General features: G+C 37.5%; 2 protein-coding genes across 8 annotated transcripts in view; one reads left to right on the top strand and one right to left on the bottom strand.

The window, feature by feature from the left end:
- LOC113588360 (signal-induced proliferation-associated 1-like protein 2) overlaps positions 1-23,660 on the bottom strand; it is an 80,296-nt gene extending 56,636 nt beyond the window's left edge. For 5 of the 7 annotated variants that reach the window (XR_014126419.1, XR_014126420.1, XM_027027507.3 and 2 more), the window contains exon 1: positions 22,605-22,766. The gene's annotated coding sequence lies outside the window, so the exon portion shown is untranslated. Of the gene's footprint in view, positions 1-6,755; positions 6,866-22,604; positions 22,767-23,543 lie in introns of those variants that run through there. The other 2 variants (XM_081724453.1, XM_035531596.2) reach the window with 2 other exon arrangements.
- On the top strand, positions 22,903-26,058 carry map10 (microtubule associated protein 10). Its single transcript, XM_081724456.1, has one exon. It carries the CDS (start codon positions 23,354-23,356, stop codon positions 25,742-25,744), a length of 2,391 nt encoding a protein of 796 aa, XP_081580582.1. The 5' UTR covers positions 22,903-23,353; the 3' UTR covers positions 25,745-26,058.
- Positions 26,059-26,935: the final 877 nt, after the last annotated feature.

The following is a 26,935-nucleotide window of genomic DNA, read 5'->3' as shown; positions in this document are numbered from 1 at the left end:
CTTATGCCTACAGTAGTAACATATCAAGGTATTCAATATTAATGGCAGTTTTTATAATCAAATAACTAGGATTAATGAACTTGTGAAACTTTTCATAAACTAGCACAATGTGACTTCCATTTTCTTGATGGATCATGAGTATGCAGTTCATTTTTTCTCTGAGCTGGCTGGGACATCCATAAAAAGAGAGCACAGTGTGATACATCCCTAATATAACCTATTTTCAGGTGCACTAGCCGGGTTTAACTCTTGTCTGGCTTTGTTTCTCTTCAGACAAGAAGTGCTCAATAATCTATTCAGACCATTTTATTGTAAAATGCTCTGTAAGGCTTAAAGATAGTTTCCTTTTAAGACAGCAGTTCTGAGTTTCTTAGTGTAGAAAGATGCTTTGCAAATACAAGCTCTGAGAAAGTGATCTAAGGATGGATATTTAAATTTTCCAATTAGAGCTTCAGAGTGTCACATTAAGAGTAGGAATGTGCAGACTTGTGATATGATGCCTGCTTGGGAAAACAATTAAGAGGTTTCAAGCAAGCTTCAATGACTTGTTTTTGTTCATGACTGCAATTAGGACAGCACACAAGTAGCATCTTGCTGGTGTGCTAGAGCTTATAAGGCACTATTGAATAAATGTATTTCCTGTCTTTAAATGCATTTATACTTCCAATAAACAATCAAAAATCTCAGCTAAATTAACTTGTACCTCGTAATTCAAATGGTGAATCTTATTTTTCTGCTTAGTCACACAGTTGTCAGACACAAGAGTGTGGTGTTTACAACTTTCAGCCATTCAAGTTTTAAAAGAGGAAAAAAATATCCAGAGGAAATGCAGGCCTCATCAAGATGAGCAGTAACACGTGAACATTAAAATCTAAATGTATAAGATTTTTAGTGGATTCAGGATCATAGAAGAGTTTGTCATCATAGAGAGAAAAAAAAACATTCTATACTAAATGCATAGTTCATTGTACATTTATTACTATTGACAGAAGAAAAAACATGCATATACTTCATTATGTAGTTAATTCTTTGAAGAGATATTGTCTTATGTATTACCATTTCCTAATTCAGAATTTGAAGCATGGTCATTACATTTTTATGAGCTTAAATTCAGAAATGTTAGCCCCAAGGCATTCACACAGTCTTGTCATTTGCACTGATTACTTTGGGAGCCAAATTTCTCTCAGTTCACTGCACCTCCTTGGACTCTCCTTCACAACGATACATCAGAGTCAAATTTTTGGCTTCCTGCCACTGGCAGTGTGGCCACTTATATGACCTAGCTTCATATTTTTACACCAAAACACAGAACAAGTGAACGTGCCACCCATACAAACAGGACACAGCCTTTTCTGATGGGATACGCAAATACAACAGCCAGCTCTGAGGTGCTAATCCAAGAGCAAGATAAGAAGATTACCCATCTCTTCACTCGCATTGTACATTGTGGGTACTTTACAATGTCTAGCACTAGTGAAAATGAAGGATTATCAAACTGTGGCAAAACTCTGGTGTGATGTGGTTAATGAGATTTGAAACCCAGATGGTGTTTTCCACACAAAATGAGCCATGCTAATACAGCATGGCTTTTAATTTAAAATGTCAAAGCTCTGATTCAGCCATAACCACAGTAACTACTAATATCAATTTATGTATACCAACATACAGACTAAATTCCCAAAGTTTACATTAAAAATGTAAGAAGGACTACTAGAACTCAGGCGGATTGTCAGATGGAAAACCAAGTATGTGTGAGAGTATGGAAGTCAGTTTCAATAACGATATTAAAATTGAACTGAGATACTGGGCCGTGGTCGATGGTTTGTTTTACTCTCTAACACAATGAAACACACAATAAATTTAAAAAAGAAAGCAAATTCTCTCAAGGTGCCCTGTTCCCATCCAGTTGTACTACAGCAACACATACGGTAAATATATTTTTGGAGCTCCCTTGTCTTACTTTATGCTGGCTCTATAGAATATTACAATACACTTGGTTAGCAAAAAGGCCGATTCTACTTCACCATAACATCTGCGGATGTTTTCTCTAGTTTATTTATTTTTTTATTAGTTTTTTTTTTATGAAATGAGAGATAGCTGCTACTGAATTAGAGTTCTGTTACACACTGCTCTCTGTAATGAATATTAAAAAAATAATAATGAAAAAATCAGCAGATAATATCCGTGGTTAACCTCCAAGGCCAAGGACAGAGGTGGCAGACTAATTATTTCAGTCAACTCATTTTCTGCTTTCATGCACGGGTGGGGTTGTTTTCAACCTTCGTTGCCCAGAGCAGAGGTTTTCACAAATTTTTAAAATAATAGAGGTAATTAGAGTTAGGCAGTTTTAGTGGAATTTAGATAATGTTGGTTTTGAGGTGAACATGTAAGCTTATATTCAGAGTTATCCTAGCTTAGATCCAAAGTTTACTGGCCACTGATTACTCCTCTGACTTTTGTATACTCAATCTAATCAGAAGTGCCAACAATTATTTAGCACAGCAAAACTAAACTAAAACTAAAAGACATGTGCAAAGGAAATATTGAAAATAGAACTGTAAAGCCTTCATAAAATATAACCAAAGCTTCATCTCACAACTACACAAGTTGTGACAGTCTAGCATAATGCAACATCCCTCCCAGACACCAATGAAGGAAAATTGTCAAGTAAAAAAGAAATATACCCTGCTAACCCATTGCTCATCCTTCAGTGGCCAGCATTTGACTACTAAAGCTTAGGGCATAGGAATGTAACTTTTTTTTGTGTTACTTTCCTTCATCTGCTGCTTCCTCAAATTTAGTGTAGTTTTGTCTAATAATATAGTGTTTAAAGAAATTCCAAGAGGGATTTTCTAGCTTCCATCAAACCTCAAGGCCAGTTGTTCTAACCTTGACGTGAAGCCAATAATTTTAGGCTCAGTTATAATTAAATTCTTAGCACACATGGCCCAAGAAGGACCATGTAACTAGACACTGGCATCTAATTCCATAAGTGCTTGTATTTCCACTCAAAGCAGAGCTAGTCATCAGTTTAAGATGCTACAGATGAGAAGAGGCACTGAAGAGAGTGAAGACAAAGAAGGTGGTAGATCATAAAAAAGTAATATGGCTCTTGTCCATAGGCTCTGAACAATTAAAATGCAAGACAAATTAATACACTGATCTTATCTTAGAGAGATCATTACCAGAGCCTGGAGAAGAAGGCACTAAACAATTCCTCTACTGATCAGGCCATTCTTACCCTGTTTCTAAGCAAAGACCAAGTCAGCCTCGTTGTAGAGCGACCACCATTGGCATCCATTGAGGAGTGTCTTAACATACATCATCTGCTGCATATAACTGAAGCTACTCCTCAGAGAGACATCAACCACATGCTGGCAATCAAATTAGCAGTTGCATGATAAACTGGGCATTAAAAGTCATGGCCACAAGTTTTGAGACTGATAAATTGTGTTTTTTATTAAGTTTGCTGCTTTAGTTTTTATGGTGGCAATTTGCATTAACTCTAGGTTGTTATGAAGAGTGATCAGATGAATTGCAATTAATTGCAAAGTCATTCTTTGCCATGAAAATGAACTTAATCACAAAAACCCCCATTTCCACTGCATTTCAGCCCTGCCACACAATGACCTGCTAACATTATTTCAGTAATCTTCTTGTTAGCTCCAATGAAAGTGTAGATGAGGACAAGGCAGCTGATATCTCGGTCATGCTGATTGAATTAGAAGATCGGACCGGTTGGTATAAAAGGGGAGGTGGTGCTTGAAATCATTGTCTTCTTCTGTTAACCATGGTTACCTGCAATTCATCATTGCTTTACATCAAAAGGGCTTCGCAGGCAAGGATATTGCTGCTTGTAAGATTGTGCCTAAATAAATTATTTATCGAATCATCAAGAACATCAAGGAGAGAGGTTCAATTGCAGTGAAGAAGGCTTCAGGGTACCCAATAAAGTCAAGCAAGTGCCAGGACCATCTCCTAAACAGGATGCAGCTATGGGATTGGGTCACCTTCAGTGCAGAGCTTGCTCAGGAATGGCAGAAGGCAGGTATGAGTGCATCTGCATGCAGAGTGAGGTGAAGGCTTTTGGAGGATGGCTTGGTGTGAAGAAAGGCAGCAAAGAAGCTACCTCTCTCCAAGAAAAACATCAAGGATAGACTGACATTCTGCAGGAAGTATGAGGATTGGACTGCAGATGACTGGGGTAAAGATATTTTTGCTGATGAAGCCTCCTTCAGACTGTTTGGAACATCTGGACAAATCATTGTCCCGTGAAGAAAAGGGGAGCGCTACCGTGAGTCCTGTGTCATGCCAACAGTGAGGCATCCTGAGACCATTCATGTCTCATCCAAGGGAGTGGGTTTGCTCAAAATGTTGCCCAAGAACAATGCAGTGAATAAGGAATGGTATCAAATCATCATCTAAGAGCAACTTCTCCCAATGGTCCAGGAGCAATTTGGTGATGAACAACACTTTTTCCAGCATCATGGAGCAACATGTCACAAGACAAAAGTGATAACCAATTGGCTTGGTGAACAAAACATTGAAATTTTGGGTCCATGGCCAGGAAACTCCCCAGATCTCAATCCGATTGAGAACCTGTGGTCAATCCTCAAAAAGAGGGTAGACAAACAAACACAGAAACTGTGATCAACTCCAAGCTCTGATTAGGCAAGAATGGGTTGTCATCAGTCAAGATTTTGCCCAGAAGTCTTAAAAAAGAAGGATCAACTATGTAAATATTATGTTTTTGCTTAAACTAAATGTATTTGTCAACGAAAAGTTAAAAACTTATGAAATGCTTAAAATTGTACTTCACTATACCCTATAAACGCCTGACAAAAGGATCTAAAAAAAAAAAAAACTGAGGCAGTGAACTTAGCGAAAACCAAAATTTGTGTCTCAAAACTTTTGGCCATGACTGTATAACTTCCTCTGAAACGAAGACCCAGCATGTTAAATCTACTGGAACTTTGAGGCATCCTAAGAGCCATTGCTGAGACCTATGATCAGCTGCTAGTTGGTGGAACTAATGAAAACTACAAATAAGTAATACTAAGTAAGGAGAAAAGTCCATTTCTCTACAACTGAAACATTCATGTGGTACTAAAACTAAGTAGTAAAAAAGTGAGATTTTTTAAAAACGCCGATCCGGAAGAGACTTTCCTACAAAATAAATGCTTCAGGTAATGGATACAAAGAACATTCTAACATGGTTTGGTGCTCAACCTACACAGGATGACAAATGTTGCTGATAATGAGTCTGAGAGGCAAAGAAAATAAAGAAATATCAGACAGTCTGGATTCAAAATAATAAGAGAGAAAGTCATTGTAAAGCTTTTAGTTCACATCTCAATAAATATGACCAAGGCCTAAGGTGAACTAAGGTGGGGTTTTGACATACACTGGAGAGGAAATATGCAACCATAGCCGATTCACATTCTTTCAAACCCATGCATGAGCAATTTCTGTTTGGCCTTCAGCAGCCTCAACAGTACACGCTGAACCCCATGGCTCTACAAAATATAGGCTGTTAAACGAATCTAGTAAAGCCACCCAGAAGCCATACACCTATCCAAATGACAAGTCTGTCCTGTGGCTCATATTAAAGCTCAAGTCCCAACAGACATCTTTTCTCCTCCTTTGCATCTAATCATATTTCCAGAAAATTTGTTGATTTAAAAACATTTATTTCATTAAGGTGATAAATGCCCTATTCAGAGAGGACCAAATTATAAACACACTATAATATTTTTAAATTTTGAAAATCTGTATATATTATTTTACTTAATAGAACAGAAAAATACAAGTGAGTGAAATTTTGTAAAAGGTACAAGATTAAAGAATGTTTATAAATTTACATCTGTTTCTTAGATATGTTAAGCTTGAATGATAGCACTACATAGTATTGGTGTATCTACATCTACTGAAAAGTAGATGTTACTAAATGTTACAAAATGTTACTAAAGCTCTGAACAGGAAGGTGCCACAGGATATAGTCAAGGTTGTGTCAAGGCCACCAATTTGAATATGTCATTGTTTCTCTTGGACATGAGCCATACATGCAGACAGAGCCTTTCATTCTGGCGTGACTTTCCAAGGGCTATTTATGGCAGAAGTCTTTTTGTTAACTGTCATTGTACAGGAGTTGAAACAGGCAGTAGTGGGCTTTTAAGGTTATAGCTAACTTTCCCTTTGTTTATCTCTGCATTTCTGCATCATTCATAAATTCCATTTTGTATGAACACAGTAAATAAAAGTCTAAAAAAAAAAGTCTTTATGTATATAAACTTCAAAATTATGTTCTACCATTAGAAGTCATTGCAGCGGTCTACATGCTTGCAGCCTTAGTAAGACCACAAGTGTTCGATTTGAAAAGAGCTAAATTATGTGGACAAAATCATGCCCATACCTTCACTGGCCACGTAATTGGGTACAGGTAATTTACAGGTCCATTTTATTGGCTTTTCTTGTTTTTCAATGGTCTGTTTTTGAAGACTGCTAACCGAAAAAACATTTTTGGGTAGTATATCATTCTCAACACAGCAGTAACACTGGCACAGGGCACAATAATGTTGCTGGTGTTTTGTGTCTAAAGGTTGATCTTGAATGAATGAATTTTAATTGTTCATTAGAAAGACCTGCATTCTGGTTACAACTAGAAATCCATTTCTGCATCAATTAAATATTCAAAAATAGTTTTAGAATATGCTCTAATATGCTCAAGAATATGCTCAGTGATAAAATAAACACACCGTCCCAACATGTGGTGAGTGCTTTTGTTCTTGGCCACTGCTGGTGTGGGCTCCTTGGTGGCCATCCTCCAAAATTGCCATCTGTTGCAGGGAGAGCAAGTGCTGCAACCCTGGGGGAGACAAAGCAGCTCAGCAGGCCACAACAATACACCACCACCACAGCACACTGGCAATTACCATAACCACATCTCTCCACTGCCTCCCTAACTGCTCACTCTGCTGACAACTTGTCACTAAGAGAGATAAAACTGAGAGAAAGAGAAATAAAACAGAAAAAACTCAAAAGTTAGATAATATATCTACATGGTCAATTTAAGTGGGCTTTTTAATAGAACAGCAACAGAAGGTTAATGAAGTTACATTTACATTTTATGGCATTTAGCTGATGCTTTTATCCAAAGTGACTTACAATTATGACTGAATATAACTGGAGCAGCTGAGAGTTAAGGGCTTTGCTCAGGGGCCCAACAGTGGAAACTTTGTAGTGGTGGGGCTTGAACTGGTAACCTTCCAATTACTAGTGGACTACCCTAACCACTGAGCCACCACTGCCCAGTTACATGCAATGCATTATTCACACTCTTTCCCCAACCAATCTTCAAATCATTTCCCACTCACCTAAAGGTCCAGAGAAAGAGGGGCAGAGAGTAAGCAAAAGAGGGAAAGAGAGAGATATTTCTCATCTTTAAACTCCAAGTAGCTGTTTTCTCTTAACAATCATCCTAATATAGTTTTCGGTTGTTACTACCTGTGCAAGGAATTCAGATTCCCAGTGGATGGTTAAGTACAGACAGACTGGCAAATTATACCATTATTCTCTGCACTACCCCAACCAATGAACCTTGCTGTCTGAAAGGTGAGATCATTTCATATAAAAATCATAGCTTGCTGGATCACATGGGCACAAAATCTTCTCTCAACATTCAGTTGGTTAAAGCAACTTCACTAAAAGAAAAAAGACAAAAAAGCACTAGTGCATTAATTTAAGCCAGTTTTTAGCAAAAGCTGAGACTGAATTCAGAAAAAAAGTATCTATATTCTACTGAACATGAAACCTCAGCATAAATCTTAGCAGCTGATATTTTTTGAGTCATTCATTTACAATAAAACTATAAACTACATGAGTTTCCACCACTGTGTTCTGCTGTTAGATCTGACAAACATACCTGAAAGAAGCTCCACAGCAATTGCTAAAATGCTTTTAAAAAGTCTGTGTTATATTCCCAGGCTGGTCAATATCTGGTAACCACTGACACCAACTGACATCTGCTGTGGATGTATTTCTACTTCGTCCAGAAAGGGTCCACTTCAAACCAAGTTTTACACTCCTTAAAATGTTTGAAACAAGTCACCTCATTTGTTGCTCCCTCATGGTGGGTTTGGAAGAATGCTCATTGAGAAAATTAGACTGAATGAGGAGGTGGAGCAAGGTCTGGTAACCATTGGGGCTCATTTAGCTGAAATGCATACAGCTGCCCTCTGAACTCACCGTTCCCTTCTTCCTCCACCATCCCCCTGACACAGAACCACCAACTGCTAAGAGGGAGATGCACTGATTATCATATGTAAAGGGCAGGGAGGAGACAGCCATGTTAGACTGTGACACACAAGCTTAGCACCATCAGGGGAGAGAAAAAAAACACAAGAGAATAAAAGTTGGGGGGGAGGGTGCTATTGTCACCCCAGACCAGATGCCCATGGACAACTATGTACCCTTCCAGATTGCTTGTGACAGTTTGCCGTCAGAGCTGACATTTACACTGTTTCTGGAGGTAGACTTACTTCTTCTACCAGAAATGTTTGCAGACATGATGGAAAAAGAGTGCCATGCTGAGGGATTTTAATATAACAAATATGTTTTATTACTCCACATACTAAGATGTGATATTCTAGATGAGCAGGAAAAAGGAGTGGAGCAAATGAAGAAAAAAAAAAAAGGCAAACATGGTGAAAAGGAGCAGCAGACAGATGTCAAAGAAAGGTTAATGCAACCCCCTGAGAAAGCAGTAAGTAAGACAAAGAAAAAGTGAGGGAATGGATAGAGAAAGAGTGACAAAAAGATACAAGGGTCCATAATCCACGTCAAGTAGATAGGCTTCAAAAAGGCTGACTATACCAATCAATCTATCAAATCATGCAGCTGTTTAAAAGCCATGTGGGAGTCCGTGAGCTATTTCTGCAAGTGCACTTCAGAGAGAAATGCATCTTTTCAAAACAACTTCCCCCTGCATTTCATTGAGCACACAAGACACAATAATTCCACTTTTGACTAGAGAGATACTATCTATTCAGATTGGCTATATCTATGTTATAACCCAGAACGAACTGAAGTAAATTATGTTTAAAAGGAAATGTTAAATGCCTATGTTCATATTTTGCTGATTTTGACAGTTAGTTATGATCAATTAGAAGGAAATGCATAACACAAAAAGGTAATTTATGCAGCTATGGATCAACATATTCAGGGTCATCATCTAAAAGGCACCTTTCAGCATCTCAATGCTTATGCTTCTACAACAGTTACATTTACTTACCTCTGAAATCTGTAGTAGTACACACTGGCATTACACAAATGAGTAGCATATTAGTATTAGTATGCCTAGATTTGCCCATTTCTGTCTTTCTCTCTTAATGTCTAGTGCTTTTTATCTTTACCTAAGCACGCCAAGAAGTACAGACCCCCTCCCCTCTCTTTGCCTCTTACAAACTGCTTGGATATACAGCTATTGAAAGTATGCTGTGGTTTGCAGGATTGATAAAGCACAATGTGAAAGGTAGGAAATTATGGCACTTAGCTGGGTTGAATGTTTAAGTACTGGCTTCCTTTCAGTACTGCTGGTTTTGATTGTATGCTCAAAGACGCATTTTCAGACTCAGATTTAACTTTTTGATGGGGGGGGGGGGGGGGGGTAATACAAGGAAAAGAGAGTGAGGGGATTCAAATATATGGAATACCAGAAGTTAGCCTTTCGATTTGATGTCCATTTCCACATGGACATCAAAACCTGCAGAGCCACTGTGTAACTGTGTCACTACACCTTTTAACAAGCACATATTTGTTCAAAACTACAGAATAGTGCATGCATACCCAGATCCAGAAACCAGATATACAGACACATGCACATAAACTACCATACCTTCAATGTGCTTATGTACCCAGTAGGTGATCTCTTTGCCTAAAGACAAACATGAGAAACTACTTCAGAAGAAACCACAACCCGAAGTTTTGTAGGTGGGACTGAGGCTAATGTTTCGGTGAGCTGGAAGGAGCTGGAGTTTTGGTCTTCTGACCAAATATCTTCTGCAGCTGAAAAGGGAACAGCCATAACTCCCAGAGCAAAATCTAGGGGCCCCAACAGAGGAGTGTCTACTGTGCCAGCCAGAAGCAGAAAAAGGCCTATGAAGGCACTGCCATTACATCTATCTTACTTCTTATGCTCTTCCTTTTCTTAGCTCTGTGCTCATCTATCACTGATCAAAATTCTCATCTCAGTTGTCTATGTATTAGTGTCTGATAAAAAAAATCAGATTAGTCTAATTATATATATATATATATATATAAAAGATATACTGACCAAGTCTTGAGTTCAGTGGAGGAATTAAAAGATGACATCTTTTACTGGGATCTGTAAATTTTAAATGTTACTTGAGCACAACCTGAATTTGTACTTTTTACTCAAGTACCTGTACAACAAGTAAAGTCAGCTTTATACTGTGTGATTACAATGGTCTTACACATTTGCTGCATGTCACACTGAGATGCTGCAGCTGAAATCTTGACCATATTTCCATAATAGACTTTGTGATCTCACTTGTGCTAAAAGTCAGACTACACGATGCTAGAAAATGAAGACATTGGATTTGTCATCTCTTGAAGCTGTAATTCATCAGGCTACAAAAATTGTATAAAGCATAAACTAATCAAATAGTTAGATATAATAAATATAACCCCAATAAAAGAGGCTACTTTGTAAAAAGCAACAATGAGGTTTTATGAACATTAACATGTTTGTTTTCATGTGTTAAAAATAGTAAATAGACGGGTCGAATATGTCAGACTGACTTGTTTCTTGAAAACATGCTGCATGACGCCATAGAAATGGGCCATTTAACCTATGCCAAGCAATAGAATCTTGGAAAGTAGCACTTTAGTATCAATCATTTAACGAGTAAAAATGACCAGAAATTGTGTATATCCTATTTATTAAATTAGTTATTAAAAAAAATTGTTTTATAAATAATTTAAGTTACTGCTTTCTGGAAGCTTAGTCTGCCTAGTTGGCCATGAGTGCATGGCCCATATTACACTAGATGCTTCATGTCACAAGCAATGCACTCCTATGTCAATTTTATGACAATGTTTGGAGCAAGCAGATAAAATGCTTTGGATATATTTATTTTTTTATTTTTTTGCTGCTTACAGCAAACCAAGAGTGTCTGCCCATAATTACAAAATTAAAGTATTTTGATTTTCATTATACATGCGGAGAGTCACAGCCGGTGTGTAATAGCAAGTGTCGCAGACTTGCCACGCTTAATGCATTGCTTTTGGTGTATGGACTTTAGGAACACATTCAAATTAATAAAGATGTAGTATGGGTCTGCACACAGTGTTATGGGACTTCACATTTATTTGGCTAGAGTGTACTTCTGCACAAGAACAAAAAGTATGGGCTACTGACGACAGGTGCAGGAGTGAGAGAACAAAATTATATGACCGAATGCACTGCGCTTGTTGCCAACTGTGTTGTTCACCGGTGACGCTATCACATTTCTTCTTGCTATGGAAGCAAATAGCTGCTTCCTTCCCATGTTTCTCACAAACACTGAAAATCATGTTTGATGTACTTAACATGTGAGAGACAGACACAGACTATAGAAGTGTTTGTTCTACTTGATCAGCCACCTACATTTCAAGCAATCCAATAATGTTCTGAGCAGAACAGTGGGCCAGACAACAGGAATTTGTTATTTGAGGCACTAGATCTCCTGCCATGGAGCATGATACAGGAAAGGTTCAAAGTTCATGATCTGTGAATGTTTTCTGAGACAACATAATTATTGCGATAATCACGTCATGTAAAGCTGGCTTAATCGGCTCAGTGATGACACCCTCCAACAGTTTCCCCAAAGCATTGTACATATTGTTCTGCTACAGCCCACTTTTCTACAGATCAGTACAACATTACACTTTTTAAAAAAATTCCAAGCAGTGGAAGTGGCTTACAATGAAAAAAAACAATAAAACAATAAATAGATCTAAGAAGAAACAGCCATTATAGGCCAGCATATTACTGAAGAACAGATATTTTGGAAGTCAACTTCCTTAGCATTTGAATGCGGCTCTTAAGTATGAGGTCTTTGAGCGGAAGTGCGCAAATCAAAGAAAACTCCACAAAACACTGATCACTGTGCAGCAGCCAAGATTATTCAGACACAACATATTTAGGGCCAATTTCCCAGATATAGATTAAGGCTGGAGCTAAACTGCAGTAACAATGGTGAATCATCGTTGCAAATTATTTTTTGTGCAAATCTGGGAAATTAGCTGTCAATCTACTAGTAGCAGAATAAAAAAATTAAGTTTATACCAAAAAATACCAAAACCAATTTGTTTTAAACAGTGTATCAACATTTAAAACTCTATCCATCTGATTCTAAACCTTATTTTCTATATAAGATTTTAAATGTGATGGTTTGTGTATTTTTTTGTATTGTTTATACATAATTGTTTTATGAAGAACACTTTTTTTGCTATTTTTTAATGAAATCAAAAAGGAGCAAAAAAAAAGTGTTTTGGATTTTTTTAACCAAACCAATCCATTTAACACACAATAAATTTACACAATAGTACACAATACATTTAACACATGCAACACCAAATATCATATCAAATCTTAACCTCAAAATCAAAATGGTATCAAACCTAAATATGTGAATATCGTTAATCCCCAATTTTCTAATATTTACAAATGTTAGTGTTGCATGTTACTTAGAGTTATATCCGTTTAGTTAGAGGAAAAAAAGAAATTCAGAATACAGAAAAGTGTGTGACATCTGTGGGTTTTAGCAGTCTTTAGAAAATAAATAAATTTGTTTATAGCCTTGCCTCCCTTGGCCAGAGGGCTATGTCCTACAGCAGCTGGTGAACGGGAGGGCATTTCCCCCACCCCCACACCCGGTCTGACGTCACCTGTCAGCAGGGCAGTAAGTGGATCTAGTCATTTTTCATGCGCACCATACAGGAGAGACAGAACAGAGACCGAACACACCATTGCTAGGCAACCACAGACCAATATGACCATCCTCAATGACGGCATGTTGTGTGTGCAATCTCAGCCAAGCATAAAATGGTAGGATTTTTTTAAGGCTCTGAAGCAGAAAGACACCGATAGTGCATTACATGATCAATAACCTTCATAACCTCCATCTTATTCATAACTTAAGTACAGTCAGCAGTAGACTGACAAATCATCTGAATCACACAAAGGAGGTTTCAGCACTAGTTTTACTACGCCCTCGTTCAAAAGCACCATGCTATTAGCACCTTCAATATCAAAACTGATTATCATAAATCTAGCCATGGTGTGATATCAGGAGTTAATAAAACCTGAAGCATATTAGAAGTCTGCCATATGCTAGGTAAATTGTATGTTTTTGCTTATAATTGACCCTTATTAAAACCTTACATTATGTGCAATGGAGATGTTGGAGGGAAATGAAACAAACATGCAACATAATTACAGCCAGCCTGAAAAACATGAGCCTTTAAAGGTTAGCCGAAAAATGCATTTAAGATAATTTGAAGGAATCTCGTTTGACTAATGCATCTCTGTCTCTGTTCCACAGATGATGAGTTTCATCCGCTAAGAAGATAATGAGGGTTTTCACCAATGCAGCTAAAATTAGCACATGAAAAATAAATTACTTCCTTTGGTGAGGACATTCTTAGATCATTTTATAGAATATTAGGCACTGTTCCCAGATTTTGGGCACTGTGAATGGATATTTGTATGGCCCAAGATAAGGCAGGAAGAAAGACACTGAAAGCAAAACTGAAGGTAGACCTTTAAACCTGGCTGATGCTGCTTGTAAATAGAGAAGGCATTTGAGGTAGCTCATAATTTGTGCCTAGGTTCCCACAGCATGTTCCACTCTGGATAGATACAACAATGTCCAGGTGAACCGTGACCACAAAATCACCACAAAAAACATGTAATAATGAAAATAAACATTGGACAAAGGTAGCTCGGTGAACAAATACAAAGGATTTGAAATAAATATTTTGGGCTTGTTACAAACTGCTGGATTTTTCCACAGTGCAGTTTCTTCCTTTCTATTCTTCTTTTTTAGCTTTCAGAATTGTAAAATTGGCATGTTATGTAGGTACTGAGTACATTAAATAGGGGTGGTTCTGAGTGACTAGCTAACAGATGTATCCAACTAATACGCACATTCTCATACAAAACTGAAACAGCCATTGTAATGGTTATCTAACTGCAGGCCAAAGTCAACATGTTCCAAAGGAGAGAAGTGTAAGGAACAGCATGGGAAAACAGTGAGTTAAGTGAGAAAAGAAAAGAAAAGAAAAAAAAAAAAAAACAAAGGCAATTTTTTTTTAAAGACCGTTTGGATTGGTCACAATAGAAGGAGCATTTGCTTCACAGGAGCACTGGCCATGTTAGATGATGTATCTTTTTTTTATTATTGTTTTTATTTTTTAAATGATTAAACAATATATTTCTATATGATTAAGCAAACAAGAAAGTATGAATGATACATGTGATTTTTGTGCTTTGCTATGGTTGTACTTGTAACAATACTCAGCAAACGGTCATATTATTCATCCATGATATGCTGAAGTCAGCTAAACTGATTGCACAGGCTGCATATTTATTATCAGCAACCCGAATTTTGCATATCTTGACCATCACTCACTCCTCATGAATTCATGAAATTTTCAACAGTATGCATTTACTTAAATAGGTTTTTTTAAAAACATTATATATAGTCACCTCCTCATACGAACTATGGAAGTATGTGCCAATGATAATGATGAGGTGTGAAAGCCCTGCTGTCATTCTACTCTAGTGCATAACAGATAGCCTTATTAAAGGATTGAATTTGAAAATGCATCACATTTCCCACAAAAACATATGCTGAAAATATGGTCAAAGAAATTTCCATTCTCTCATGGAAACTTTTTGGGACTATGTTTAAGCTCTTATTGATGACACAGAAAAGACTGAAAATGGACATGTCTCTGGGGGAGGGAGAGTACAAACCAGCATTTTTTTAAGTTTTGGTATTCCGTTGGAAATGGTCTTGCTCTCTCTGAGTGTCCTTTATTGTCAAACTCTTCCCTCTATTAGGCTCTAGTCACAAAATAATGCATTTTTCCTTAGTACCTGAGACTGCTTAGAAAAAGGCCTGAAGAAAAAGGATGCGTCACGTGCCAGACTAACATGGTTTTTCCCTTTAACCACTATAGCCTCTGAGAACAAAATTCTTCCAAAAGACAGGAACAAAAAAGGGGGTTGTACATCTGTTCCTTATATTTGCATTTCTTTGGTCAAGTTCACAATGCACCACTTGACTCAATGGAAAAAGAGCATTCTCATTCAGGCGTGAGAAACCAACCCCATTAAGGAGTTCCTTTTTCACCCTGTGATTTAGCCCATGGAGCACATTCAAGCATATTTTCACCAAATTAAATCTGCCAAATGTGGGTGGCAATGCTTCTCTCTACAGCTCACAATTTCAATCTGAGGTCTGTGGGACCATATGCTTGCAAGCATACAAATTTGACTGTCATATGAAAGTCAAACAATTTAGACTTCCAATAAACGAAACATCCATACAAAGCCATATACATTTTCCATTATTTTATGAACATGCAATGAAGATATGATGGGTATACTTGGCAACCAGCATAAACAAAAGTTAAAATAGCATCTGCATACATTTCTTCTCAACACCTCTAATACACCAACCTTCCATAGAACTACCATACAGGTCAAATGAGAAGCTCAGCAATCATCTAAAGAACAGTGATACATTGCTATAAGACAATCATTCTCTCTTCCTCATCTCTTCCTTACTGTACTGATGGTGTTATTCCTATAAGATGAGCAAGCTGCTTCAGCTGGCCTCTCTACCCAGGCTATTTCTGCTGACAAATGTCACCTTGTCCTATAATAGTTTTAAACTTAAAAACCCTTATTTGCTTGCCTGTCTTATCCTTTTGCCTCCATCATGCTGATAGTAAAATGTTTACTGGAGTTATTGTGAGAGGTATCAAATACAAATTCAGATCACTTATGATTTAACAACAGACTCACAGTAATTGGGTCAACATCAGTGTTGGAGCTTCTTAGCAGACTAGCCCTGCTAACATGGGGAGGTGTGTTGCACTGTAGCTCTCCTTTGCGGGTAGGAGACTTGGGTAAAGTGACAAGAAAAAGACCATTTTTAATTATGTAGTTTGATATACAGAGGAACACGTTTATGGAGTATTATAAAGTGGGCTAGAATTCCACTCAGAGAAGGCTTTTCTCCTGCATCATTCAAAGGGAGATCATATATGGATGACTAATGAACACAGGAAGGAAGCTAGTCCTTAATCGCTGCACTACTAGAGTTGAACCACAATGACCCACATAAGCTCACATTTCCTTAGTCCTCACTCCCTTGTCTTCTGTGTGCAGTGCTGTTTGGAAGTCGCAGGGATGTTTTGAAGGCTCCAGTCTCTAAGGCTTCAGAATATCCTTCCCTCTATGATACTTAATTTTACAGTAACAAAAGGTTTCCCTAAAGACATGATTAAAAAAAGCAAAAAAAAAAAAAAAAAAAAAAAAAGGATGCAGCTGCATAAATTTAACCTAACTTTAGTTTGACCTCTCTCCATTTTAGCATAAAACCACATTTGGAGATCAGCCAGCAGCCCTACACACTACAGATTTACTCTAAAATGGCAATATATGATTTAAAAAGGAAGCATGAGCTAAAAAGCCCACACACTCCAGCACAAATGTAGGAAGATATCCTCTTAATCATAAACTTTAAAATATACTTATCAACTTGTCCAACACTGAACAAGTCTACAGCATAATTGGATTAATGGAGGGTGGCGTATGATTTGACATTTCAGTGTGACTGGCAGCAGTGTCCAGTACTACAAGTTCAGGTGTTTCTCAGTTGTGACAGCAGTGACTTATGGTACAGAGGGGGAATATACAGTGGTTCATTTCTAATGGATATCTGATCTTTGTAGTGTGTCATTATTGGTCCCCAATTCCAATAATAATCATGTTATAGTAATACATTTCAATTTACTAATCTATAAAAAGAGAGAAATTCCTATTTTTATCCAAAGATAGCACTTTAATGAATGACACTTCCCATCAAAGCGTAAGCACACGTAGCCATCGTAATGTCTAAAAGCACAAGAAAAGGCTCAATGTTGGGAAAATCCTTATACAAAGAATCACCCACCCTAGGCCAACATACTCTTACAATGATGTATTGCATAAACACTCGTTAGATTTTTTTAACTCAATCAAATTTTATATACTACCAGGTCATACCTTTAAAATAAAGAAAGACAAACTCTATAACATTCACTTATCTCTGTACAGTGTTAGTGAATGGTGTGTATAATAAGTAGCCTCTGCTGGGTCCTTAAGCACAGATCTGCTTTCTGGGTTTTATTTGTTTTAATACACATGCTTATTGGACATTATGAAAGTCACAAAGCAGTATCCAGTACTCCAGAGATATTCAGGGAAGTCTTGGGAAGATGACAGAGTGCAAATGAATTATACATTGTTGCAAGCAAAGGAAAGCTTTAGATTGAAAGGGAAGGACAAGACAACAGATAAGAATTAGGCCAATGTCAATCCAGAAAATCCTTTAAAAATAAGAATTTTTAAATAACAAAAATATACAATAAATGAGAAGGGGGGTTAAAATGAGGGAAAAATATGACACAAATGGAATCAAACAACCCTGGGCTTCCATTAGCACTGCATGGCTGATCATATCCCTTTAAAACACATAATACTGCTTTGATTGTCTGTGCAAAAACCCTCTCTTCCACTCCATCTGAATTTAAAACATCCTCCGCATTCAGCAATTGCTGTACATTCTGGTGAACAGAGTGTACTCACAGACACTGTATAACATAATACATTGAATAGTAACAGACACTGTAGTAAGCAAACTGGTATATGAACACCACTTTCTGTGAATCAATGGAGCCTGTTACTTTCCCAACAATGAAAAATTTTACGCAGATCTGCAAACAAACTGGGGATTGTGCATTTTCAAGCCCTATATCTAGTCTAAGCTGTAGATGATAAGTGGGTCACCGATACCGCCTGTTCTCTCACTAACAGACGGTGGTCTTGTGTCACCATATAGCCCAGATTTGCCATACAAGAGGAGAAATCTGTCTACTCCAAAGCAACATGGGACCGTCTGCCATTTTGTTTTTCCTGGTTCAGGGTCATACGCTTCCACAGAGACTTCACTCCATACACTGATCGCCAGGGCTTCCTCAACATGCCACAATGCTGGGAGTGCAGAGATAGAAAACTGAGCCCATCTAACTGGTATCACACTCAAAGAATGTGTGAACAACTTTAATGTCCAGACACTTGTATATAATATTTTACTCTGTGATAACAGTCATTCATCTAATCTATTAAGGCCTCATGCACTATAACACAATACATGGTAACACCGAACATACATGATAAATTAACATACATGACAAATTAGCCTAGTGGGGGAATAAACCGTGGTTCATTTCTAATTGATATCTGTTCTCTGTAGTGTGTCTGGGGGAGACTGTGTGTCTCACGCAAAAGCCACTTTGATGAACAGATTTGATCCCTGTGATGAAGACTTTCCCCAGGTTTCTCCATTTTAATAACTGGAGAGTGGTCCAGAACTGTCATACAAATCATGTAGATCTGTTCCAAAAGAAAACAAAAACATATCTGATTCATGACAGTGTGAACAAATTAATTATAGTTCATTTCCCAATCCTTGACTTTATTGGTTCCTAATTCCAATTAAATTCATGTTATAGTAATACATTTCAGTTTACTGATCTATGAAAACCAAAAATAAATAAATAAATTAAAAAATCCCTCTTTATATCCACAGACAGCACTTTACAATGTGTCTGGAAGTGTAATTCATTAATGTTAGAACTTAGCTGTCGTAATGTTAAATCTCTCATGTTATTACACTATTCAGGAAAAGACAAAAATAAACAAAAAGGACCATTATTAGCATCCTGGTTCCTTCTGATGGAACCAAATGTCTAGTTTGGTGTACATTATAGTATCTCTAGATCTAAATTAATCACAGTTATGAAATAGTGACACTGAAATAAAAGATGTCTCAAACCCAGTACATCTACTCTGCTACTGTTAATTTGTAAGTTCATTCCTGTTTCTCCTCACTCCTCTCCTGTTTCTCCTTGCTCACCTGACATTCCTTTCTCGCCCATCCAGTAATATCTTCTTCACACTCAGGCCTTTGAGTCTGAGGGTGTGACAGTACTTTTGCTGTTGTTATGACTGCACTCATTATCAGTCTCGCTTCAGAAGTCATTCCTGGGATCTGTTGGAGCAATTCCTCAAGCCCGAGTGACCCCATCACAACTGTAACAACCTCGATGTTAACCATCCATATTCTCTTCATTTCTTCTTCAGCAGTTCTATGGTCAGAAACTGGCCATTGTTGAACTGTGTATGGCAGCAGATTTTAACTGTACACCTACAAGGAGTATCTGTTCTTCTAAGTACAACAGATACTCTGTCTGTTCAAATAACATAGCTGTTCTACTAACCCTAACTGTGACCATAAGACTCACCTTAAAGCTTTCCACAGGACTTAATTATATACAAAACCCTCATCCTTCATTATAGTTTTATTTGTCATGTGAAATTCACTAATTTAGTCCTTTGTAGAGTATCCTCTGAATAATAGGAAACATTACAGCAACCTAAGCCAACAGAAACTTGGAAAACAATTAAGACTGCAGTCTCCTATAGATGTACAATAATATTCGTAAATTGTCCTATGATTTAAGACAGATTATGGCTGTTAGATGAATATCAAGTTTGTTTTCAGTGTGAGTGGAAGATAATCTAAGCATTCATTTGTCTAACCAAACTTTCTTCTGCTGCGGCGTGGAGGAGCAGACAAACAACATGTGGACTAATGATCTTATTAAGCACTTAGAGCCTAATATTCAGAAAGAACAGTAGTAACTCTACATGAGATGCTTGGGCTAGTCTTGGGAGTCCAACCTCTTTAGTTCCACAACATCATCACGAAATATCACTGTGGAATCAACAATCTGACTGGCTTTGATTTCAGATAAAAGGTCCACCCAACCTTTACAACCATCGAGCACCTTCTTGTCAGTATAGGAAAGAGATTGCCACTCAAATCCAATTTCATTGGAGGGCTCTTCTTCTACATGTAGATATCCTTGTAACAACACCCAGAGATAAGCATTCATCTTGTCAGGATTTAGCTTGGATCAACACATTTAAAAACCTCCACTCACTTCATCATCTAGGATACAGGATATTCTGAGATTCATCTCCTGACTAAAAGATGATATATCCAAAGCTCAATATGCTAAGCACCTTTCAAATGCCTGTTTACACATTCAACACAATGCAGCTGGATAATATTGTGAGACAAAAGACAAAATACCAACAGCTCTGAAAACTATGACTTGATATGTACTTTCTAAATGTGCTGTAAAAATGTATTGTTTCAACTTGGTGTCAGAGAGCTAGTTGCAGGTCTCAGTATGCATTATTTTGTAAAAGACACCCCCCCCCCCACCCGTTAAGCCCAAAATGTTTTATTTCCTTTCATTGTGCAACACGCTGTACAGACTTCTCATGTAATCTAAACATCCTTTTGATTAACCATGTGACAAAGCAAGTAAAGGAAACAGATTCAAACTTTCAGGCAATAAGGCATCACTTACTCTCCCCTGAGATCATGGGAGCAGCAATTAGGAAGTTTGAGCACAACACACAAACAGCCAAATCTTCTTATAAAAAAGCAATACAGCAAACATGGCTTTTCATTGGACATACAGTCTATGAACCCTCTAAGTATTAAAGCAGCAAACAAAAAAACAAACAAGAAAATAATACAAAATATGAAATATATTATATACATCAATGATCAGGATATTTCTTAATTAGCATAAGTGCACAAGGAGCAGGAGACCATTCTGAGTCATTAAATTAAATTAAAGAAAGAAAGAAAGAAAGAAAAAGAAAGAAAGAAAGAAAGAAATGCAATCAGCTAATCCTGGCAGTCTTTTGAGAAGCATAATACAAAACAGTTTATCAGACACAGTCAAGTCTTTTTATGTCTATATACTGATTTAAACAACAATGACAGGTCAATGACAATGATGAAGCATGGAATATTTTCTTCCAAAAACCGAGGGCACTGTTTATCTCTTTCATCATAAACACGAAAGAAAAGGTTTACACCAAAATTATGATACCTGTTTTTCCAAAGTCAGTGTATGTCCATTCTGCTATCTACCTATAAAACCCAAGTAAAACCAGATGTATACCAAAGAAGTATATGATTATATTATAAGCATACATTAGAACAAATGTCTTCAACCACACTCAAATGACCAAAGAAAATAATAAAAATCAGGCTGTAATTTTTCACAGGGAATGTAAATTCCCTGTGATTTCTATGTAATGCATTTAGAGTAAATTGGCCTTTGGAACTGCCAGGATTCAAAGACCTATCTCTGTCATGCAGCATAAACAGACCAGCTCTTAAATTTAACTAGCCGTTAATTTGTATGTTAGTATGACTAAAATTAAAACCCTTACCCATTTTGCTCAGGTTATGTGTTGTTCTGCAAGTAATTCTAAGCCTAGTTCACTCTCTGAAGTAGGCAGGCCTCTTAAACAGCCTCAGGGAGAGGGATCAAACAGATCTTTTCACTTTAGTTCCAATTTGACAAGATCAGAAGGTCCTGACAGCCATGTAGCTAACCTCCAACCTCGCAAGATCTTCAAAAAGCTTTCAAAACATTAGGCTTAAACATGCGTGTCAAGAGCCCTCTTGTGGTGATAAGCATAGCATCATCGCAATTAAAATACAGCATTTTTATATAGAAATTGGGACTGATCACGTTTATTGACCTACTAGGTTTACCAGAACTAAAGTGTATCCGAGTGTTTTGACTGACTTGGCATTATCTTTTAAAACCTCTAGGCCTAATTTATTTGCGCAGCGTCCTAACAAAGTAAAGAGGCAAAAAACGTAAATTCAAAAAGGTTTTTGATTTTGTGAAGAAAAAGAACAATTGAAAGCACCGCGATGCCGTATGTTTTACAAGAAGCTTGAGATGATAATAAAAATAATAATAAAACAGGTGCTCGCGTGCTCAAGAGTGAGCACTGAAGAACAAACGAGAATAAATCGGACAAAACTAAACGCGCAAATATAATGGTAGGCTTTGATGTTCTATTATTAAAGCACATTATAACACTCAACGCACCACGGAAAAATAATGAAGTGTGCTATACGCTGGCCACTGCTTTATAAGAATCGTATCATATTTGAAGACGAAAGGAACAGCTTTACAACACCTTTGGCAATATTTTAACATATATGTCGGTGTTTTACCAAAGAACTTGAGCTGTTTTGTCACACTAAATACAACAAAAATAATTCATGGCAGAACAAAAGGTAACTTCAGCATTTGCTTATCACTGGATGCTGCCTCTAGCCTAAAGTGAACTCCTAAAGTGAACAAAGATGTAACCTTACCTTCAGCATTGGGGGGGAAAAATCCCCATAGTTTACGAATTTAGCAGATGCAAATGAAACAACCGAATGTCGTTATAATTCCATTAAGCATTTTTAAAAATAAAGCTTGCTACATTTTTATTTGCCCCTCTCCCCCACTGAAAATACAATCCATCCGACTACTACCACTTCTCTTCCGACAACGAAGCCGGTGTAATCACTTGGTCTAATAGCTCCACCTTCTTCAGTTCCCGCGATGATTTGTTGAAACGTTGCCAAACTCAAAACGTCGTCGTCATAGCCTTTACGATTTAAATTAATATTCCGAGCTAAATTTAATCAAGTAATGCAATATGAAAAGTTTATCATTTAGTTTACGTTACTAACATAATGGACGACTAGCTAAGTAGGGCAGCCTACTGACAAACACCGCTCAGTAACTTGCGTGTTAGGTTGAAACTATTGCAGGAGATCAGACTTCACGGCAAACACTTTCATATATGTTAAATTACATTGAAAACAAAATGCATAAACACAAGCCTATAGCCTACTATGTGTCTGTGGCTACTGGGGAGAAGATACATTTGCGAACTACTATTCCCGTCGAACCTCGGTTGCGCATTACGTAAGAAGATGCGACCGTGCTAACGTGGCTATGAGACAGGTTATTTGGAGTTCGTTCTTTTTCGGATTAAGTTTATTTTTGCTTAATAACCTTTTTGCTAATAAACGTAAGACGGTGTTATTGGACATAGACTCTAGCAAGGAGTATGGCAGACACAAATCAAACTTTGTTTTCTTTCGAGCTCTTTGTGGAATATGTTAGCGTTGATAACACTCGTAAAATTAATATGGAGCCTGCAGTTGCCATGCGTCTCTTGGATTTTCCCACGCTTTTGATTTACCACTCAGAAAATGATGACCCTTCATCAAAACCAGTTTCTGAAAAAGTACACTTACTGTCTGAAACGTACTTGTATTCCGAGGAAAACAGTTTTGTATATTCCTTCAAAAAAGGCAAGTCATGCTTGTTTGAAATCAATCTAAATTCACTCCACGCTCATTTATCGAACACCCCTCTCTATACCATGCTGCTGGATGTAAGCGGTACTATTCCGAAATTAATTGGAAGTTCGGTGATATCTCTTGCAAAACTGACCAACCGCGTCAAGCTAGACGTAGAAAAACGTGGAATTTGGACACCAGCGTCTTACGGGGAAAAAGTAATTAGCCCTATTTTGAATCTCAAGGGTGAAAATATAGGAGCAATTTCACTTGCTTATAAAATAGTGAGTTTAGGGGCGAGTTTAATTCCTCGGATATCCGAGAGCAAGCTCGATGAAATATGTGCCTCTCTGAAACCAAACAGTACATCTACAGAGAACAATGGAGCAGATGAAATTCAACCATGCTTGCCTGAGAACGTTACCTGTAATGCTCCCTCACAGCCAGATGAGCAATCAACAGAGGTTCTGTTGTCTGAGACAAAAGTAACACATGATGCAGCAGAGACTACCCAGACTGAATACATCAAAAAGAAAGATATATCAGTTGTTACTGAAGTAGAATGTGGTGAACTGCTGTGGCATACATTTTGCCCTCCACCTCTATTTTACTGTTGCAGAGAGAAAAATCGACATGCTGAAATGGAAAGTTTCAGACTGGCAAATCTGAGCAACAAGCATACAGAGGATATGGTGACGTCAGCTGAAATGGAATGCACTTATCAAATAAATGGACCAAAGAGGGGTGAACAGAACAGGCTAGTTTCTGATGTAGCAGTACAACATAGTCACACTGTGCCTTCTTTCCTTGGGGATGCCATTCTACAGTTGCCTCTACTGAATGCTCTTATTGGTGAACTTTCACATCTTAGTGACCAGACACATCAACAGCAACATCCATTTTCAGTTCCCCCCAATCTAGTATGGTTGTGTACTTCTGCAGAACAACCCTCTCCTACCCCTGCTTCAGGGAATATAGACAAAACTGGGTACCTGAAAACCGCTGCTTCTCCAATTCAAACAGCAGTTCAATTACTTAGTCCTAGACAGAGTACCTCTCATGTGCCCCTTAAAGGTCAACAAGAAAGACCATACCACAAAAGCAAGCTTGGGTATGGCTTAACTCGTACCTTCCATCTTCGACTTAAGCAGGTAAAGCTGGACATGACAAAGCATGAATGCAGAGAACAGTTTAAAAATAAAAAATTAGGATCACAGAAAAAAAAATCTCCCAAATGTAAAAAAATGAATTCAACCAGCCAGATTTTTAAAAGAGACAAAAATCAGTCTGTTGGAAAACTGTTTAGCAATCTTGAAATTAACCCTGCACCACTTGAAGTTATATCAAACCTAAAGAAAAACACAAGCGCTTGTAAAAACATTACCAATCAGCCTATTTCCTTAAATTCATTAAAGGCAAAAGGTTTCTATTATAATTCAGACAAAGAGGTGCAAGTCCACATTCCCAGTATGTTTAGACAAAACACTTACAATGATGAACTTCCAGCCAGAAACAATCACACCAGTTCCCTTTATCTAAATCAAACCAACTGTGACATGCTAAACACTAGGGACAGTGATAGAGAGGACAGCAGACCCTGTGGTACAAGTTACAGACCAGCCTCCACACATAATAGTGTGGAGTCAGATGAGTACCAAGAAGATTTTACCAGTCTTGATCCCACAGATGGATCACCTGCCCCATTCAGCAGTCCTGAGCCTGACAGATCCCAAAGGGGACATGTTTCAAGTTGTAGCTCAAGCGCTAGCTGCTCCTTCCATGGAAATACATCACATGCTGTTATTGTCAAAATGTCACTCTCTCCAAAGTTGTCTCTCAAAGGCACCCATATAATGAAGCCTCATCTTAAAACTTCCATTTTCAGTACATCATCAGATGACATCAGATTGTCGGCATCCATTTCTAGCAGTTCCAGACATTGGCAAAGGGATCCTAAATCTCAGAGTTTCCCCAGACGTCTTGAGAGAGAGCACTCGATGTACAGGTGTATACCTTCTAATGACTTTGTGTTGGAGTCAATCTACTCTCCAGATCCTTATGAGGAAAAGGATACACTGGCTTCTTTGGGCTTTCAGAATAAATATCAACCTATTTCCGATCTGGTGATCAACAAGCTTCCAGGCTACACAATCTGACAGATTCAGTCCCATTTTGACTGATTTGTCGTCTCTGTATATGTAATGGCTAGGGACAGTTTTTGTGATTGTTGTATTAAGTATGTTTGCATTCACATGACCACTTCTATTTCTTTATGAACAATGATTTTATAAATGTGTATATTGCATTGTAAGATTTGGATGTCCTGATAAAAAAAAAACTATTTTATGTAACCTATTTTGATTATTTTTGTTCTTTAAACAGAGCAGAGTCTGAGTTATATGTTTTGTTGCATTGTAATGTGTATCACTTTTTCTTTCTTCAATTTGTCACTAGTTGTGTAAATAAACTATAGAAGTATCTTTAACGAACTAAATCATTCATTTTATTTTGTATATGGCTAATTATTTTGACAACCCTCTTATTTTTTTCCTTAAGGAGTGTTGCATGTTTTGTGGGTTATTTTGCGCGTGGATGGGAACCATAATGCAGGAAGTTAAATCAGAATTTGTGGAGTGGACAATTGCCACTCTGTCCCTGATGATCTCTCTTTGCTTAAAGGTAATCACAATGTTACAAAATATTTGTCTTTAAAGAGCAGTGATTTCTGTAAATGGTATTAATTCAGTGGATAAGAAATGTGACAAAGCGACATCTTAGAACAGGCCAGACGCTTGCGGATAGCCGAGTTTTATTTGTAGCGAAACAGGCGAGGGCAATAGCCAGATATATACACAACAGGGAATCGCTAAGTACACGAGATAGATCAGCGATAATACTTCGCAGGGAATGAATGGAACCGGAGAGAATAAATAGCGTAGCAGAGATTGGACACAGATGACACTAGTAAACTGATGATGAGGATTTGGCGAGGTTGTACCGGGGAAGAAGGGAGTTGTAGTCACGGACTGAGGGCGGTTGCGTGACAGACAATAATTTTATAAGGCAGCGTTTATCTCATAAATCCAATCCATTAGTAAACCTTCAGAGGTCATCTGGAAGATAAAACAACCGCTCAATTTGGACTTTATAAAATATTGTATAGATGCTGCCCTGTTAATGGTACTTTGCTACCCTGTTAATGGAACTTAGAGTAAATGTTTCTATTTGAGTTTGCGTGTGTGTGTGTGTGTGTTGCTTGTTTTTTTTGTTTTGTTTGTTTTTTTGTAAAAGGGTTACAGAATCCATTGAACACTTATTTCCTACTTTATGGTCTATTTTCTTATTTT

This window comes from Electrophorus electricus, chromosome 12, assembly GCF_041902795.1.
Source record: "Electrophorus electricus isolate QZ-2024a chromosome 12, ASM4190279v1, whole genome shotgun sequence".
Lineage (NCBI taxonomy): Eukaryota > Metazoa > Chordata > Actinopteri > Gymnotiformes > Gymnotidae > Electrophorus > Electrophorus electricus.
Note: the sequence above shows the minus strand (reverse complement) of the source record. Positions and strands in the feature narration are given on the sequence as shown.